The sequence below is a fragment of the Sander lucioperca genome, chromosome 4 (assembly GCF_008315115.2).
Source record: "Sander lucioperca isolate FBNREF2018 chromosome 4, SLUC_FBN_1.2, whole genome shotgun sequence".
NCBI classification, from domain to species: domain Eukaryota; kingdom Metazoa; phylum Chordata; class Actinopteri; order Perciformes; family Percidae; genus Sander; species Sander lucioperca.
The window spans coordinates 2,660,786-2,679,932 of NC_050176.1; the positions used below are offsets into that span (position 1 = coordinate 2,660,786).

General features: G+C 42.6%; 2 protein-coding genes across 3 annotated transcripts; both read right to left on the minus strand.

Annotated features, from left to right (window-relative positions):
* Positions 1-682: 682 nt before the first annotated feature.
* On the minus strand, positions 683-9,078 carry si:ch73-109d9.3 (myeloid zinc finger 1). Its single transcript, XM_031284540.2, has 4 exons — positions 8,229-9,078; positions 8,000-8,142; positions 5,627-5,711; positions 683-1,920 (listed from the first exon to the last, which is right to left on the minus strand). Exons 1-4 carry the CDS (start codon positions 8,530-8,532, stop codon positions 803-805), a joined length of 1,650 nt encoding a protein of 549 aa, XP_031140400.1. The 5' UTR covers positions 8,533-9,078; the 3' UTR covers positions 683-802.
* A 1,820-nt stretch (positions 9,079-10,898) lies between these two features.
* Positions 10,899-19,129, minus strand: si:ch73-109d9.2 (uncharacterized protein LOC565042 homolog). 2 transcript variants are annotated; one of them, XM_031284539.2, is made up of 4 exons: positions 18,244-19,129; positions 13,104-13,231; positions 12,702-12,795; positions 10,899-12,312 (listed from the first exon to the last, which is right to left on the minus strand). In XM_031284539.2, exons 1-4 carry the CDS (start codon positions 18,506-18,508, stop codon positions 11,147-11,149), a joined length of 1,653 nt encoding a protein of 550 aa, XP_031140399.1. In that variant the 5' UTR covers positions 18,509-19,129; the 3' UTR covers positions 10,899-11,146. The 2 variants fall into 2 exon arrangements, with proteins under 2 accessions (XP_031140399.1, XP_031140398.1); XM_031284538.2 differs by having other exon boundaries at positions 10,899-12,318; positions 18,244-19,127.
* Between the last annotated feature and the right edge of the window lie 18 nt (positions 19,130-19,147).

Here is a 19,147-nt window from a genome sequence, read left to right on the forward strand (position 1 = left end):
GCAGGCGCGGTGCAATTGATATCATGGAAGCATGTGTTTTGTATTCACAGAATAAGTATTTATTAACCAAGTGACAACTGATCTATCTCTGTACGTGATTCACAACACGATGTTTTTCGTCCTTTAATAACACTACATCACGTTACTAGATGAACCTTTCTGGAATGCACACAAGGACTTGGGACAATCACTCAAGAGACGAGAACACAAGGAGCATTTTTTGCAATCTCAAACATCACAAAGGAAACACTGTAGCATCTTCATCTCTAAGGCTACATTGACATTGCTACGGTTCGGTTTTAAAAAATATCTTTTGCTACCTTTACACCTCGCATTCGCAATGCTCTGGCGCTTCTGAGCCCCTAAACCGGAGACATTTGAAAACGCTTCTGACCCCGTTTTGGTTTGGAATCTCCGGGGTTGGGGTTGTGTTGCAGTCACAAACGGAGACCATCGGCAACACCGACACTGACGCCAATGTTTCTCCGCCTGATTGGGTCATGACGTCTCGTTCTCTGAGACGGAGCTACGCACGTTCCCATGGCAACTACCAGCAACAGGCGGATTATACATGCTGTCTCCTGTTTACCCTGGCACGCGCATTCCCAGTATACCAGAATGCTGATGAGATATGCGGTTTGGGCGTGTTAGTTTAAACGGAGATTAGTTCTTCTACTGGAGCTAAAAACACTTCACGGAAGCCGCTTAAAAACCAAAACGTAGCAATGTAAATGTAGCCTAAAAAAAAAAAAAAAAAGAAACACATCAAACGGTAAGTCTTTTAATCACTGGCTGTCCATTGTCATACATCCAGATGGATCCTCTGGTGGCGTTTCAGGTTACATTTCTGGGTGAAGCGTTTGCCGCACGCCGAGCAGCAGTACGGTCTCTCTCCGGTGTGGACCCGCCGGTGGGCCTTGAGGTTGCTCAGCTTGGTGAAGCTACGGCCGCAGAGCGAGCAGCAGAAAGGCCTCTCGCCTGTGTGAGTCTGCAGGTGGGCTTTCAGGTTGCTGGGGTGGGGGAAGCACTTCCCGCACTGGCCACAGCGCAGGAGGTGCCTGGGGCCGGCGTGAGGGTGAGAGTCCGAATGGGGTAAGGGGTTGGCGGGTAGGGAGTTCGCAGACTGATGGGTCTTGATGCTGATCCATGGGGCGCAAGTTCGGTTATGTGCTGCGGCTTGTTGAACTCGCTGGGCTGAGTGTGGAGGAGGAGGAAGGGGAGGAGGAGCGGCTTTAGATGTGGAGGGCGTTCTGTTGAGGGGATTTAAGTGTACAGCCTGAGAGTGAGCTATGGACGGCGCCGCGGCGCTACTGTCCGAGTGTGTGTGAGCGGGCTTTTTCATCGGCCTGTGGAGGTGCTGCATGGCGGCTTGCAGTCTGATACCTGTGCCCACTTTGGAATGCAGCTTCATAACCTCCTGCGCCGTGGCTTTGTGGGAAATGTGGTTCTGCCTGAGTGCTTCTGAACTCACTCTGCGCTGTTTTAATGAACATGAGAAAGACGCCATCCCAGACCTTGTCGTTTTCTTTTCTTGGGGCTCGCTTTCCACACACCCATCAGAATCAACGATAACCTCCTGCTTGATAGTCACGCCTGACGCGTCGCTGTTTGGCGGCCTTGCCTTCGGGGACACTGAGGATGGAATCTGATCTCTCCTTGGGGTAGCCGGAACGTCGTCACCTGCTGTGACAGAGTTTGACCGCTCGTGTTCTGTTTGCGTTAGAGGCCAACCGCTGTCCACCTCTAAAGATGGATCTGTAGCCATGTACGTTTCCCCCTGGTCTTCAGGAAAGACATATGCAGCAGAGATCTGTGGGTCTTGCTTAATAACACCCCACAATTCTTCACTGTTCTCCTGAGTCTGTTTTGGTTGTGCCTCAGTCTTCTCAGTAGCACTGTGGGATTCAGGTCCTGCTTCACCTACAATAATGAATAGAAACGGGTTTATATTAATGACTTCAACAGCCTTTTTTTCAATTGGTAGACAGTTACCATCAAAGCAAGTTGGTTGCTGCCACAGCCTGAAAACATAATCCACTGAAATTGTTTTTCTTTTTTTCCTTTTTAAATCAGCCTGTGTAAGAGGATTGATAAAGTCCAGTGTTGCCCAGTAGTTACCTAGATTGTGGTGGCCCAAACGCATTGAAACAGCCCAGGATACACATGTGACTACGTCCACTTTTAATTTTTGTTAACACAGAGTATATACAATATACATGCATGTGGAAATAAGATTAATAGGATTATATTCACAGGAAGCATAAAACATGTTACCTGTGTCTCGTATAAATTAAGAAACTGTGAGGGGAAATTACTTTATTCTTTGATTTTGTGTTGTTGGTTTGTTCCCAGCGAAATATATATATATATATATATATATACAGTGAGGAAAATAAGTATTTGAACACCCTGCTATTTTGCAAGTTCTCCCACTTAGAAATCATGGAGGGGTCTGAAATTGTCATCGTAGGTGCATGTCCACTGTGAGAGACATAATCTAAAAAAAAAAATCCAGAAATCACAATATATGATTTTTTAACTATTTATTTGTATGATACAGCTGCAAATAAGTATTTGAACACCTGTCTATCAGCTAGAATTCTGACCTTCAAAGACCTGTTAGTCTGCCTTTAAAATGTCCACCTCCACTCCATTTATTATCCTAAATTAGATGCACCTTTTTCAGGTGTCTTTAGCTGCATAAAGACACCTGTCCACCCCATACAATCAGTAAGAATCCAACTACTAACATGGCCAAGACCAAAGAGCTGTCCAAAGACACTAGAGGCCACAAGGCTGGAAAGGGCTACGGGGAAATTGCCAAGCAGCTTGGTGAAAAAAGGTCCACTGTTGGAGCAATCATTAGAAAATGGAAGAAGTTAACATGACTGTCAATCTCCCTCGGACTGGGGCTCCATGCAAGATCTCACCTCGTGGGGTCTCAATGATTCTAAGAAAGGTGAGAAATCAGCCCAGAACTACACGGGAGGAGCTGGTCAATGACCTGAAAAGAGCTGGGACCACTGTTTCCAAGGTTACTGTTGGTAATACACTAAGACGTCATGGTTTGAAATCATGCATGGCACAGAAGGTTCCCCTGCTTAAACCAGCACATGTCAAGGCCCGTCTTAAGTTTGCCAATGACCATTTGGATGATCCAGAGGAGTCATGGGAGAAAGTCATGTGGTCAGATGAGACCAAAATAGAACTTTTTGGTCATAATTCCACTAACCGTGTTTGGAGGAAGAAGAATGATGAGTACCATCCCAAGAACACCATCCCTACTGTGAAGCATGGGGGTGGTAGCATCATGCTTTGGGGGTGTTTTTCTGCACATGGGACAGGGCGACTGCACTGTATTAAGGAGAGGATGACCGGGGCCATGTATTGCGAGATTTTGGGGAACAACCTCCTTCCCTCAGTTAGAGCATTGAAGATGGGTCGAGGCTGGGTCTTCCAACATGACAATGACCCGAAGCACACAGCCAGGATAACCAAGGAGTGGCTCTGTAAGAAGCATATCAAGGTTCTGGCGTGGCCTAGCCAGTCTCCAGACCTAAACCCAATAGAGAATCTTTGGAGGGAGCTCAAACTCCGTGTTTCTCAGCGACAGCCCAGAAACCTGACTGATCTAGAGAAGATCTGTGTGGAGGAGTGGGCCAAAATCCCTCCTGCAGTGTGTGCAAACCTGGTGAAAAACTACAGGAAACGTTTGACCTCTGTAACTGCAAACAAAGGCTACTGTACCAAATATTAACATTGATTTTCTCAGGTGTTCAAATACTTATTTGCAGCTGTATCATACAAATAAATACTTAAAAAATCATACATTGTGATTTCTGGATTTTTTTTTTTAGATTATGTCTCTCACAGTGGACATGCACCTACGATGACAATTTCAGACCCCTCCATGATTTCTAAGTGGGAGAACTTGCAAAATAGCAGGGTGTTCAAATACTTATTTTCATATATATATATATAGGCATGGTTTTATTTCAGTTAGCCTAAAAGCTAACTGAGATAAGATCTATATCAATGCAAATCAAACCAGCTATTAGGCTAACTGAAATAAAACCATGCCAATCTCTAGGTATGGTGAAGGGTATGTGATGATGTGGGGCTATTTTAATTCCAAAGGCCAAGGGAACTTTATCAGGATGCATAGTATCCTGGATCCATGAAATAACTGGCCTTTAAAAATAAAAATAATAATAAAAATATATATATATATTCAAAACTATATAAATGTATTTATTACAAAACTACGCAGCATAGCTCGCTTCAGACGGTTGAAAATCGGCAACTTTCCCTCTTTAGCGCTTAGCTTAGCTCAGCACCACGGCAACCAACGACACGCTTTCCGACCGGAGGGATTTTTGCAGTTCCTAGAACATAAAATTCCTAGAACCCCTTTTTTCTCGTGTTCCAACTGGACCAATTTGGGAATTTTTTTAAGTTCCTCTGGCCGCAGTTCCTATAACTCTTTCAGCTCCTACTTCCCTTTTCAGTATATAAACCTAGGTCAACGAGGGTTGGGTTTCCGGTACAGACAGACCAACAACGGGACAATTTTCGCCATCTTATTCATCACTAATTTCACTTCTGACAACGTTTTAGGCGAGAAATTAACTGTTTAGATTTCGAATATAGGCAGTCTTGCGAAAATTTATGCCGAATTGACAATTTGCTTCAAAGTTTTCGGAGTTGAGAAGCTCCATGAAGTGAGGCGACAGCCAGCAGGCGCCTGCCCCGGCAGCTAGCTCGTCGCTCGGCCAGTCTTGCTCAGAGTCCTCGCGGTAAGCTGGAGGTCTCTCAGACCGCTCTCGTACATAAGAGGCTTTTATTTCGCCGTTGACGGTTCACTTGTTTAAATATCAACACATGTCCATCATAAGATTAACGGGAACCTGTGGTTAACTGTCTTTTCGGAGTTAAACTCCACCTCGCTGGCCGGCCGTCACACACACACACACACACACACACACACACACACACACACACACACACACACACACACACACACACACACACACACACACACACAGCGCAGCAGGCAGAGGCGGGGGAGAGAGAGATACCCGTTTCTCTTCAGGAGACTTGTTTAAATTATGACAAATATGCTATATACATTAGATTTAGTTCATACTTTTTTTGGTGTATTTGTTTTCTGATTTTACCGCTATGAAGGCCGTTGCCGTGCTTGCATCACTCCCTTACCCCTCCTACCAGTCCAGGCCACTTCGCCAGTGCGAATGCAATTGGAAAAAACGGTTTTGGGGGAGAGAAGTTAGTAGAGAGTAGTAGAACTAGGCGACCAAATTGCAAAGCGGTAGTTCACAAACCAATGGGTGACACCACTGCTGCTCCGTCCATTATTTTTACAGGCTATGATACACACAGACAGACAGAGACTCGATCCATTAGGTAATAAGGAAATCTGATTTTATTTATTTTTATTTGTAATGGCACCTTGAGGCAAAATCATCAACAAAGGCTCTTTTTCAATAAAATGTGTCATGTGTAAGATATTATGTTTCATAAGGTTTCACTATATACAGATAAAGATGTTCAAAAACTTAATATGCAAAGAAAACAATGGACCTAGGTGACACAGCACAATACTCACCCTCAAGGGGACCGCTGCAATGCACAAAAGAACAAGACGGCTTATTCACTTTTTCTTCCTTCCCATCCACATCATCTTCTGTTGTCTGAAAAGCAAAGAGAACACATCAGAGAATGTGGCTTCATTTTGTTCTGATAGTTGAATGCTCTGTGCAGATTTGTCTCGTCAGAGAAGATATGCATAAAGCCTCTCAGGACAACTCGAATTTGGCATCACAGAGCAATTCTCTCCCTGAGATAGTCCTGCTGTAGTCTCGCTTTGACAGACCGTCCACACGCTGCGGAGGAAGGTCTGGCTAGTCCGCACTAGCATTCCGGGATGGGAGAAAAACGTGCTCTGGTTTATTGCCATTTATTGGGACCAATCACAATCGTCTTGGGCGGGGCTAAGCGCCGGGAAAAGCTGCAGTGCCGCTGCGAAATAGCCCCGGGAAGGATCTTGTTTTGGTGGAACATGTGTACGTTCAATGCGTTACTAAGTAATGTATTACTGTAATATTATTACTTTTCCCTGAAATGAGTAATGTAAGGGATAACAATTTCAAAACAGTATTTATTAGGGCTGTCAAAATAACGCGTTAATTTCGATTAATTAATCTGAGAAAAAATAACGCGTTAAAAAAAATAACGCAGATTAATCCATTCCATATTGACGTTTGACCCGGAGCCGTTCTAGCCACCATTCGACTGTAAAATGAAGGAGGGAGACGAGAATGTGCTGCCTGGATCATTAATTGGAACATTTACTTGTAAAAATCTTCTTCCTGCCAAGCCTGGCTACCGAAATCTGGTGCCACTGATATGTCTGCTCTTCTCTCTGATGCTCTGAAGACGATACAGGCAACACAAACACCGCTAGTTAACACTATACTCGACAGCAGCTAACGTTAGCCTACCGCTAGCTAGTTAACACTATACTCGACACTGACAGCAGCTAACGTTAGCCTACCGCTAGCTAGTAGCTGGATTAAACACGGTTACAATGCTGACAGCTAACGCTGAACGGTGTAAAGTCTGACTGTGTTTTACTGTAGAGGATTCAACACCGGGATGTAACAATCTGCAACTGCCGTCGGAAAAACAACACAGACGGTGCGTTCAACGAAACTGGTAAACTACAGCTTCGTGGTGCATTTGAAGTTATTGTAAATGTCCTTGGTGGTTGTTTTTGTCGTTCAACAGCAATTTACTAGTGAAATAAGTTCTTGTTATTGTTATACATTATTATTAAATCATTTAATTTTGACCATATGGCCTTAGCAATAAACAAGCCGTTCTTTAATGTCACCAACTGTTGTTTAGTACCTTTTGTTTTCTTTTCTTTGTTTACTTTCTTAAAAAGTAGCGGTTCAGGCACCGTTAATTATGTATGCGATTAATTTCGATTAATTAATCACAGAGTCTGTAATTAATTAGATTAATTTTTTTAATCGATTGACAGCCCTAGTATTTATATTTCAGTTATTTATCCAAGTAACGCTGCCTCATCAGAATGCGATTTGTTTTATGTCCCAGGTATGCTTTCTTATATGATGACGTGATACGTACGCATGTCGTGATTTAGCTCGCTGCAAGACAGGACCAGGGCAGGTCACGTCGGCTACTAGCCATAAAAGCTAAATGAAGGATGGAGGATGACGGAAAGAGGAATACCTTCAATAGCTGAAAGTATTGTCGTAATATAAAGGCTTTGATCCGAGTGGGAACATCGATGACATCCAACATGTCACTGTGAGCAAAGCGGCGTCCCTCTACTCCTCCCTCGAGCGAGTTAGTATGGTGATGGGACTCAGCGTCGCCAGGTCCTTTTCATAATGTAAGCCTATGACAAAAAACTATATATGTGAATTTGCTTCGTAACATAACAAGTCTGAATGCAGAATGTTTGCAGTTCTGCAGTTTGGATGATTGTTGGCTCCTCCTGTAAGGTAAATTATTGTTTGAAAGTGGAAAGAAGTTCTAAAGGAGCTTGATAAACAGGTTGTGCTTTTTTTGGGTTCCTCTTTCTTTGTGTTAGCATTCTAAACTCTGGTAGATTTCTGAGGACTATGGTTAACTGCTCCTCAGATCTCTGCAGGGTAAATCCAGACAGCTAACTAGACTATCTGTCCAATCTGAGTTTTCTGTTGCACGACTAAAACAACTTTTGAATGTACACGTTCCACCAAAACAAGTTCCTTCCCGAGGCTATTTTGCAGAGGCACCGTGGCTCCTTCCGGCGCTAAAGAAACCAGAGCAAGTTTTTCTTCCATCCCGGAATGCTGTGTGGACTAGCCAGACCCTCCTCCGCAGTGCTGTGGAGGGTCTGGCAATGCGAGACTAAAGTAAATAGTAACGTATTACACTTCCTAAGTAACTTGCTCATGTGACCCACCTGTGATTTCCTCTCAGGGCTGAGAGTGGATGCAGCGTTGTCTGCTGCCCGTGTTGACTCTGGTATGACTTCCTGCGTACGGCTTATTGTCCACCTTTCCACATAGTCACCCTCTTCTTTCACACCACAGCCCCCCAAAATGTCTGGAAAAAAATGAGTACTTAAGTAGTATATAACATAATACAGAGTTTCGGATACCTACATAAACATATGTCTTGCTTGTTCTTACCATCCTGCTGTTCTTTGGGCCTTTCTTTTGCAGTGTGACTGGACAGTTCCACATCATCCTTGGCACAGTGGACACACCTCCCAGTTTTCCCTCCTTCATTCCCCCCTTGGTCACTTAATTTCCTCTCAGCCCATTGCAGCTGCATCCTCAGGGACTCCACCTCCCGGTTCCTGCGCTGCACCTCCTCCAACAAGCCATCCTCCACTAACCTGGTGACCTCGTACATGGCTGTCTTCACCACAGCCTCCATCACATCCAAGAGCTGGGTCTGGAAAGTTACAATGAGGGTGTCCAAGTCCGACATGATAAACTGTCGGTGTCTTTAGAGGACTTTATATTTAGCGTTAGTCTTGTAAAATGCTACCACAGGCTGTTAAGGTTGTACACCATTAACGCAGAGCAGTATGTCCAACTATACATCCACTTGTTGTTGTGGGTGTTTAAGATAAGTAAGATGAGTAATACATTAACTCATTGATATTTATAAAATTATAAACGTTAAAAAGCTGGACTAATGAACGATCTATTCACGAAATGCCTTCATGTTAATTCGAAATGTCACCTAGCCAGCTGTGACTCTTTAGCTTAACGATAGCATTCGTAACGGTATGCTAACTAACGTTAACGGCATCAAACCGTCAACAACCCGTACGCTCCTACGAATTATATAAACCATAGTCGAGCCTAACGTGTTGATGATCTATTTACACGTGTGTTAATGGATTCCAAGAGTAACGACTGTTTAGCTTAGGCAAATGCGAGCTAGCTTTTCAACAATCGCTTGTGGTTACATTAGCTACATCCATGTTGTGGTGGTGATTGTTTTTGCTCGTGACGTCACCCACAACGCAGTACGGTGGCCTTAATGTGAATAACGAAACGCGATTTTAATATAGCGCAAAGCAGTCAATTTTAACTCAAACTCATTATTTAAAATAGGAATGCGTTTTAGATTGTGAATAACACATTATGTTCCCATACGACCACGCCCCCTTTTACTGCTTTATTGAAGAGAGGAAAAAAGTGAGATTACATACTTTACCCTATTTAAAATAAAAATGATTCATCATTTCCATAGGTTTTTGTTATTAAGTTTATTTGATACTTTCACAATCCACATCAAAACTTGGCCCCTACATTTTGATATTCGTTTCCCAATATAAAATGTGAAAATGTTCATTTTGTACTTTATCTCCCTTAGATACATTTATCTGATATATTTAACTTACCAATTACTACATTTAGACAGATGCTTGGTAAAGTATCTTATTTATTCAGTGTTTGGCCAAATAGCAAATATTATGTTTTGACCCATGCTAACCATTTAGGAGCGGTGTACAGTCACCGCACCGTAACCAGGGACCAACTCCAGTTATGAGCCCATATGCCTAATATTCAAATACATTTTACATATTTTGTAGAAATGGAACACCCAGACAAACTCATACAACCATGGGAAGAGCATGCAAACACCACTTGGATAGACCCCAGCTACAGACTTACTTACCATGATGCCAGAAGAGGGCTGATTAGATATGAAGATACCGCTCTGACACCCTTTAAACCCACCCCTGACGTCTATCCAAACTAGCATTCTCTCCTCTCAACCACCTTCTATCTTTCTTCTAGCAAAAGAAAGCGTTCTGATCAACCCTCTACTGAAAAAGAGAAAAACACTGGAATGTCATCTAGAGTACTAATGTATCCAAGAACCCTACAACGGTTTACCTTGTTATCTTCCAAGTGATGTGTCTTTACCGTCACACTCATCTGCAACAACAGGACTCAGCGCTGGCTTGGCCTCCCTTCGGAAAATCACCATGAAACTAAATCCAGTAGCAAGCCTGATCGATAAAATGGAATTTTCCAATAAAGTTTGTTCCAAGCAAGTTTAAAAAGTGATTTATGAAAAAAAGCAAATGTTAGAGTAGACATCAACAGACCTAATTTGTAGTTTTAGTTTTAATCTGTAATGGTATCACAAGAATAGTCTCGCATTGCCAGACCTATCTCCACAGCGATGTGGAGTAATGTCTGGCTCTATCACAGATACATTCCAGGATAGGAGAAAAAAAACAAACAAGCTCTGGTTTTTTTTTGCATTTCTTTAAACCAATCACAAATCGTCTTGGGCGGGGCTAAGCTCCGGACGCAGAGACGATGGCTCTGCAAAATATTCTTGGGAAGGAACTTGTTTTGGTGAACCATTTGCACCCCTCAAAAGAAAACACCACATACAATATTACATGAAGTTAACTGTTCTTACAATACAGTAACGTGAGCTATTATTATTAGGTTAAACATAATTTGCTCTCAACAGTGTATTGGTCGTGTGTATTTTGTCCATAGCAAATCACACCAATCGGTCCCAAAACGTCCCAGAGTCAATGCCGTAAACATATTCCTTGTAAATCTTTACAATCATTCCCCGAAAGAACCAAGCAGGCCTGCCTTGTTGCATGATCCATATTTTCTGCGTGTAGCATGAAGTTTGTTGTTGTTTCCCAAAAGGAATGGAGCTTGAGAACGGTAACACACAGAGAGAGCGGAAGGCGAGGAACATCCTGCAGGGCCTTCTATTTTTCTCATATCCTGCAATAATCCTGGAAATGTACTGTCATTGATTCAGACTATCACAAAAATAATGTTACTTGGCCTTTTTTTTTTTTTACTTTTACAGTCATTTTTGCAGTAACCAAAGATGCAGCAATAAATGGGTACAAATAAGACGTATTTAAGAAACATTTGTTCTAGGTTTTCCATACCAACAAAAGGTTTTTAAATAAAAGCCAAAGGACTTGGAATTTAAGAGAAGAAAAAACAAACATCATAAATAAAAACATTCATTTTTAAATCTCTCTCATACAATCAACAATCTTACACTTTCTGACGCTCTCTCTCCCCAAACGTGCCTAGTTTTATAGATTTGTCATGTGTTTCCGTTGATGTGATTTCAGATGATCCAGGCGTTTGAAGCTGAGGCCACAGACAGTGCAGCAGTATGGCCGCTCCCCCGTGTGGGTACGCTGGTGCACCTTCAATATGTCCGCCCGTGTGAAGCTCTTATCACACATAGTGCACCGGTGAGGTTTTTCCTGTGTGTGAATTCTCCGGTGCAACTTCAGATTCCAGAGGCGGCTGAACTTGTTCCCGCATACAGTGCAGCAGTAAGGTTTGTCAACCGTTTGGCCACACTTGTGTGTCTTTAGGTCAGAGAAAGAAGGGAAACCTTTACCGCAATGGCTGCAGAGGTGGAGCCCCTGCCCCGAGTGAATCCTCTGGTGGACTTTGAGGTTGCAGGCTTGGGTGAAGGTCTTTCCGCACTGGGTGCAGGAGTACGAGGGCACTTGTCCGGTGCCTTTGTGCGTCTGCCTGTGGGCCTTTAGTGAGGCCGAATCCGGAAAGGACGTGGAGCACTGGTTACAGGTGTGTCTCCTCCCTCCTCTCCCTCCTGCCTGATGCTGCAGCCTCTCTCCCGGGTGTAAGGTATCACTGTATGCGCCTGAGGGCCCATACATATCCTCTGTGCTGTCTAAAGACGGGTCAATGTGAATGCCCTGGCCCCTGAAGTTCAACCTGCCGCCTGGATCACCAGACACATGTTGGGGGTACAACATACTCGGGTCCTGTAGATACCCTTCTTCATTGATCAATAAACAGCTGAGCTCTCCGCTTACATCGATGTTAGTCCTCGAGGGAGAGCCTGCAGGTGAACCGTCCGCGCCCCTTCTAGTCCGTGCGGCACCCGCTTGGTAAACGTGATGCTCGACTCCTTCTGGTGCTCCCACATCCCTCTCATAGTGCCCCATGTAACTCAGATCCTCGCCCAGGTGGGATGGTGATCCTTGTAACCCATCCAAATTACCCATGTCTATCATACTGGAGTCTCCGTAGCCAGTCTTGTCAAAGCCACCCAAATCTTCCATACCGTACCTTCTCTGGAACAGTGGTTCAGATGGGTCAACTGAGTGTCCATCTTGGCCTGATTCTGGCCTCTGATCATAGCCAGCTTCCCAGTTCACGTGGCACTTTGGGATCTTCTGGTCGCCGAAACGTTTACTGGGTCCCGGCAGACCTGATGCCTCTGTTTCTGACCAATGAGAGGGGGAAAGGATTTTCAAACAGTTCTGGATATATGGCTACAGGGTATACAATGACTCACGTTCCATATGAACACTGAAAAAAATAACTTTGAAGCCAATGCTGAGAAAGTGCATCATCTGGTGTATAACGTTCCTATAAACCAGTACTGTCGGACTATAAACTTACATGTGATTGAAAATGAACACATATGAATGAATATTGAATGAATGAATAAACATTAAACAACATGATATGAATATGGTTAAAATAGTTTTTTTTAATGTTTTTTTATGTACAGTACTAGTCAAAGGTTTGGACACGCTTTCTCAGTCACATGAATGGGAAAGTGTGTACAAACTTTTGACTGGGACTCTATATTAACAGACTGACCATCCAAATTGACTCCCCATCCCTCTTGGGACTCATTCATTTCTGGCGTGATCCGAAGGGCTTCCTCCTTGAGCAGTCTATCCAGCTTTTCACCCTGTACACATGGAGATTGGCAGACAAGCAGAAAGACAACATTACATTAATACATGAGGTTTAACTCTACTCACCTCAAGAGAAACCCTAAGCGTGGCATTAGATCAACAGGCAGGTCTGATTGGATGCTACAGCATTTTAAAGATACACACAAAAAAAACAAAATACTGAAAAGTATTATAGAGATGTTATTACTTAACTCCTGTGACGTGTAAAAGAATGAAATTGCCATTGACTGTGCTTACAAACATTTGAAACATTTAGACCTAATTTACTGAGGCTAAAATAGTGTATCAAACTGCCCTCTACCTGTGGTGACTTGATGGCTCTGTGGGCCTCTGGTCTTGCCTCTTCCGCGTCATGGTGTGTCTCTCCATCACTGCCTTGCAAGCTATTTATCTCTTCTTGCAACACACTCTCCTGTTTAAGACTTTTCTCTGTAGCAGAAGATAGGGAAAATGGATTTATCTTTTTAAATTGAAGAGCATTAATATTCCCACTTGCATTTGAAGAAATAAGAAAGGCTCAGGTGGGCCAAAAGAGTATTACTTTCAGATAATTAATAATCAATATTTCCCCTTAGTTAAAACTGATTTGCATATTGCTCTTTTGGTTTACAGCCTGTAACTTAACTGTTTTGGTACCCAACAGGCAGCCGTAATCAGCCTAAAGCAGTGTAAAACCCAGACGAAGTTAGCACATAGCTGGAAAATTTAGCAGCTTAAAAGAGGAGTTGGTAGAGACCAAAACCAGAGTTAAAAAGAGCATGAATATTGAAAACTTATATTCACCAGCTGGACAACAGCACTACTCCAAATCACTTTTTAAGGTGGTAATATGTCAATGTTGTGCTTACAGCTGTTTGTCTCTGCCTTCCAGTTGTAAAAAAACAACAACAAAAACAAAAAAAAAAACATTGCAGGTTTAAAGCAGCATGATTGATTTTGGCAACTTTTGGGGCAACAGAAACAAGTTGTAAGCAAAACATTTGCTAATACATTGTTTGCCTATTTACACATCCAGTAGACACAGGGCAACATTAGCATTCATTTGAAGTCATGCTTCTGGCCACCGGATAAACGAAAGTCTCATATTTGCTCTCTTTTTAGCTCTGATTTGGTCTCAAGAAAGCCCTAATCTGGTTCTGTAGATGCTGAATGCTCCACTGTGTTTGCCAGCTTGTTGCTAACTGTCTGTCTGCTGTTTGGTGCCAAGCAGTTAGCATACAGTTTGTTTATCAGAGGGTTTTCTCTGAACATCTGCCTGCTGCTGCTGGAGGCAGAGTTGATAAGAGCTGGGAGTGTGAACAAAACAGTTGTGTTGAAGGATAAAATGTTCTGCAGAGCTGAGAAGACATAGACTAGTAATTGAAGACTTTGTCCAGTGGTGTGAGGAGTCACACTTTCAATTGAACATATCCAAAACAAAGGATATGTACATTGATTTCGGTAAAACTCCAAGATATGAGGCCATAACTATAAATGGTCAACTAGTGGATCAAATAGAATCCTATAGATGTCTAGGTACAATTATTGACTCTAAATTAAATTTTCAGGAGAATTGTGAAGCTGTCTGTAACGTGAGAAAACTTTTTTGCACTCCTCTTTTGTCGCGCAGGTGCGTAGGATGTGATCAGAAATAGCAGATCAAAAAGTTGAGAGAAAAGTCCCGCACACTGACCATTACGCAAGCAATAATTTATTTAGAAAAATACAACGTTTCGGTCTCAGACCTTCATCAGGTAAATACACGCATTCACCTCAACCATAGCCTTAAATAGTTTGGTTGACTAACCAGGACCAATCAGGTCCGGCTCTTGAATGACGTCATTCATTCACAAAATGGCACTCCCATCACAGACTGTGAACAGGAAAAGGCAGGGAAAATGCCACTCAGTACATTTAAAAACAATGGATAATCAAAACTATTTTGTTATAGACTCAAGATCAATGTATTCTCATTAGCCCAACACTTCTCCGCTCCCAATCAGAGAGGACCCAGTGCACCCAAAAGTGGATCATTACATCGGTTAAATTACATTATAACAGTCCATATGCACCTGTACAATTAACAGTTCCTGAGGATAAACTAATAAGGAAAGAAGGAAAAAAAGGAAAAAACAAGGAAAAAATATCAAATTAGCATAACATGATATTGAGATTAAATTCATCATTGAGACCTTTTGGCGATAGGGTCTGCAAAGTAAATATCCAAAATGCCTCGCGTCTTTTTAGTAGCAAGTCGTGGTTGCCCCCCCTTTTTGGAAGACCTTTTCTTCGATGCCACAAAAACGCAATGATGAAATGTCATGTTTATGATCATTAAAGTGTACCGCGACCGGGTAATCCCGGTCGTTTCTGCGAATAGAGCCCTTATGTTCGCTAATGCGTTGTTTTAACTGCCTTATGGTCTTACCTACATACACCAGACCACATGGACACGTTAAAAAGTACACTACATGAGTGGAGGCACAAGTGATGTCACTCTTAATTGGAAACGTCTTGTTATTGTGGGGATGGCGGAAGTTGTGTGTCTTATAAGTGTTGTTGCACTGTGCACATCCTCCACAGCGATAGTTGCCAGTAGGTAACGGGCTTAATAATCTTTGCGAAGCTCTCCTTGGCTTATATCTCGCAAAGTCAGCGTGAACTAGAAGATCTCTGAGATTCTTCTCACGTTTGTATACGAAGAACGGCAAGTCTTTCACAATCTCTGATTTTAGAATGTGCCAATATTTTTTAAAAACAGGACGTATGGTATGTGAAAGAGGAGAGTAGGTAGTGATACAAGTCACAGAAAAATGTTTTTCTTTTTTCTTGCTTTTCTTTAGCAAGTCTGACCGAGGTTTATTCAGGGCTGTTTTGTAAGATTTGTCAACCCGTTCTATTGGATAACCTCGCTTTACAAATCTGTCTTTCATGTCATTTGCTTTTCCCATATAATCCTCAGTGGTCTCACATATTCTTCTGAGTCTAAAAAATTGGCTTTTTGGTAGGCCTCTTTTTAGTGGGGTGGGATGAAAACTACTCGCCAAAAGAAGAGTGTTTTTATCAGTCTCTTTTTGATATAATGTGGTAGACAGTGAATCATTCTTTTTAAAAACCCACATGTCCAAGAAATGGACCCTCTCCTGGCTATAGTCTACTGTGAACTTCAAATTGTCATCAAAACTGTTCAGCAGGACAATAAATTCAAGTAGTTCATCAATAGTGTCTTGTTATTGACAAAATACGTCATCAATGTATCTGTACCATTTCCAAATTCTGGACAAATGTGCGTTTTTTTTCGACATTCATGACAAAGTTTCTTTCGAAGTAACCCACAAACAAATTTGCATAATTAGGAGCACAAATGGACCCCATGCTTGTACCAGACTCCTGTAGATAAAAGTCCCCATTAAACATGAAATAGTTTTTTTTCATCAGAAAAGCAGTAAGATCGATTAAAAACTCACTAGGTGGAATAGCAGTGTTGTCCCGGTCTTTTAAGTAAAAGTCCAAAGCTTCCAGGCCACAATCATGCGGTATATTTGTATAAAGGCTAGCAATATCTAGTGTGACTAAAATTACTTCATTGGGTAAATCAGTTACACTCGAGATTTTATTAATGAAGTCCGTAGTGTCTTTTATATAAGCCGGCAGTGTGTGCACAGAGGGCTTAATATAACAGTCAACAAACTCAGACAAGGGCGCCAATAGGGAATCAATCTGGGCCACTATTGGACGACCTGGGGGGTCAGTCAAAGATTTATGCACTTTTGGAAGTGTATAGAAAACAGGGCGTATTGGGTGCTGGCAATAAAGGAATTTAAACTGAGCTTTAGATATCCAATTCTTTTCTCTGGCTTATTTTTTTTTGTAAAAAACGGATAACAGCGTCTATACTGCTTGGGAAAATTGGACCATTTTCATATAGACAAGACTATGATGACATTATTTTATTATGCCATTATGGAATCCATCGTATCTTTCTCCTTAAGGGCGTTTTACGGTTGTGCGCAAACTCCACGTCGTCGCTCCTACGGCATCGTGACCCTTTTGGAGTTCTGCGTCGGGGTTGAACGTGTTTCTTTGCATCGCGGTGCAGTTCACCGCCAGAACGCTAAAGGGGTGTGTGGTTTCCGGAGGGTCAATCGCGAAACTCTTTGTTTACTTGTGCGTTGGTGTGTGCCTCGAGCCAGCATATGTGTGTGTGTGTGTGTGTGTGTGTGTGGGGGGGGTGGGGGGGGGAGTGGGTGATAGAGCAAGGGAGAAAGTGAGAGAGTGACGGCAATTGTCTTCGGAGAAAGTTGTGACAGTGAGAGAAACCATGTGTCTCCCCTGTGATTTCTGACCACGGTGGGAAATCTTTAGCAGGAAAAGTCAACCCTCTCCTTGATTTCATGTTGATTATGGAGAAGGAGAACCAGGGAATGAGTCGGGGGAAATGCAACGCTACCAAGCCACGGCCGAGTGATGTGCGTGGCCGCGACGTGTAGTTACATTTTTGGAGAGGTGCACGTCAGGCTACGGCGTAGACGCAGAGGGGTCTGCGGGGGTACGCAGACGATTCTACGCACGACTATAAAATGGCCTTTACTGTCGTGGTTTGGGTGTGTCTCAGTTAAGCACAAGAATCGTCTAAATCAAATTGTAAGATGGTCAAGTAAGCTTACTAGTGAGTCCCAGCTGCACACCACATCCCTGTATGCTAAACAACTACAGTGGACAGCTATGGCCATCTTAGAAGATAGCCTACACCCTTTGAATAGGGAATTCCAGTATCTCCCCACTGGGCGGAGGCTAAGAGTCCCTGGTTGTAGAACTACAAGATTTAAAAACAGTGTTGTCCCAGCAGCAATCACTCTGTTAAACAAACTGTAGAATTACTTGCACACAACGCACAAGCACTTTGGTCATGTACTAGCTGTAGAATTTCTGCATATCTGCACAAGTCAATGTGGTCATGTGCTGTTTTTTATCCATGTTCTACTGTCTGTTTTATATGTTTTAATGTTTTGTGTGTTGCATGTTATGTGGTGGTCTACAAAGTTTGAAGGGTGTCCTGCTTCTTAGACTGTAAACCTAGTTTACGTACGGGTACCAATAAAGTAACCAGACCTGACTCGAGGAAGGGAGGCAAGTGGAGGAGCTGGGGATGCAATTTAAGGAAATATGCACTTATAGTTTCTAAATCATTGTTAATATAAATAATATTGATTGGGACAGCTTTATAGCTGTTGCGGAGCTCTTTTGTTGATTTAATCTCATATCGATTCATTTTCTACAAATACATTTTCTTTCACACAATGTTTTTAGGACCCCATTACCTATGGTTTTAACATTTTTAAACTCAGAGAGCTCAGCCAGTTTAGGTATACATACATACAGTTTGGTAAGCCATGAGACAGAATGCATATTTGGGATTAATAGTGGCTGAATATGGGTGAGTTAACACCAGACAGACTCACCTGTCGCTCTGGGATCCATCTCACCGGACGCCCCGACTCTTCCGCAGTCAAGACATCTCCCCCTCCGGTCTCCCTCTCTTTCTCTCCGTCGAACCTCCGACAACTTGAGTCGCCTCCTCAGGGACTCGACCTGCTCTCTGCACCGCGTTACCTCGTCCAAAAAACTGTCCTCCACCAGCCGGGTGATCTCATACATGGCAGCTTTAAATACCGTTTCCATGACACCAGAAAGTTGGGTCTGAAACGTTATTATAGTTTCGGCCATTATGCCAAATATGTGTAATAGCTGTCCTTTTTTAGTAAACTCAGGAACAGGCAACTTTGGACGGTCAAAGACTGTAGCAGAGTAGCAGCTGTCGGACACAGCTAACGTGGGTCTCTTTAAACTGGATGTGCCAGTGACTCGGTTTTCAGTCTATGTAACGTTAAACAGGTTGTAGTATCTGGTTGGTCCACATTTACCGTTTGGTTACTTCATCACACCAAAACTAGAGTCGCTTGTAATGTCAACGCTAGCTAACTAGCGTTAGCTTGCTGCATTAGTTGTGATTCAGAGTTAACGTTACAGATTTCGACTACGGAAACATAAAACAACTATATTTAACATGCGCTTAGTTTATGTTTGTAAGCAAACGTAATTGATTGTCTTAGCTGTAATATATCGTTAACGTTACAAATTACGTTGAGCTTTCGCATTTACTTTTCATTCCGTAAACAACCGCATTTCGAAGATGTAAATACGGGTCGTGATTTGGGACAATCTTAATCGTTTCAGCTGCACGGGTGTCTGTTAGCGTTGATGGTAATTGATTACTCACACATGTACCAGGTTCTTTCCATTTACTAAGTTATATACAAAACACACAGTTTGGTCAAAGAGGTTAAATATTTAAGTGCATCACCG

What these genes read in the sequence shown, in the direction of transcription:
- si:ch73-109d9.3 (XM_031284540.2), bottom strand. Translation starts at nt 8,532, where the DNA reads ATGTCGGACTTGGACACCCTCATTGTAACTTTCCAGACCCAGCTCTTG. An exon ending in GCCCTGAGAGGAAATCACAG is followed by an intron (nt 5,712 to 7,999) that starts GTGGGTCACATG and finishes TTTGCTTTTCAG; the next exon opens with ACAACAGAAGATGATGTGGA. An exon ending in TTGCAGCGGTCCCCTTGAGG is followed by an intron (nt 1,921 to 5,626) that starts GTGAGTATTGTG and finishes TCATTATTGTAG; the next exon opens with GTGAAGCAGGACCTGAATCC.
- si:ch73-109d9.2 (XM_031284538.2), bottom strand. Translation starts at nt 18,508, where the DNA reads ATGGCCGAAACTATAATAACGTTTCAGACCCAACTTTCTGGTGTCATG. An exon ending in GATGGATCCCAGAGCGACAG is followed by an intron (nt 13,232 to 18,243) that starts GTGAGTCTGTCT and finishes CTTCTGCTACAG; the next exon opens with AGAAAAGTCTTAAACAGGAG. An exon ending in GAGCCATCAAGTCACCACAG is followed by an intron (nt 12,796 to 13,103) that starts GTAGAGGGCAGT and finishes CCATGTGTACAG; the next exon opens with GGTGAAAAGCTGGATAGACT.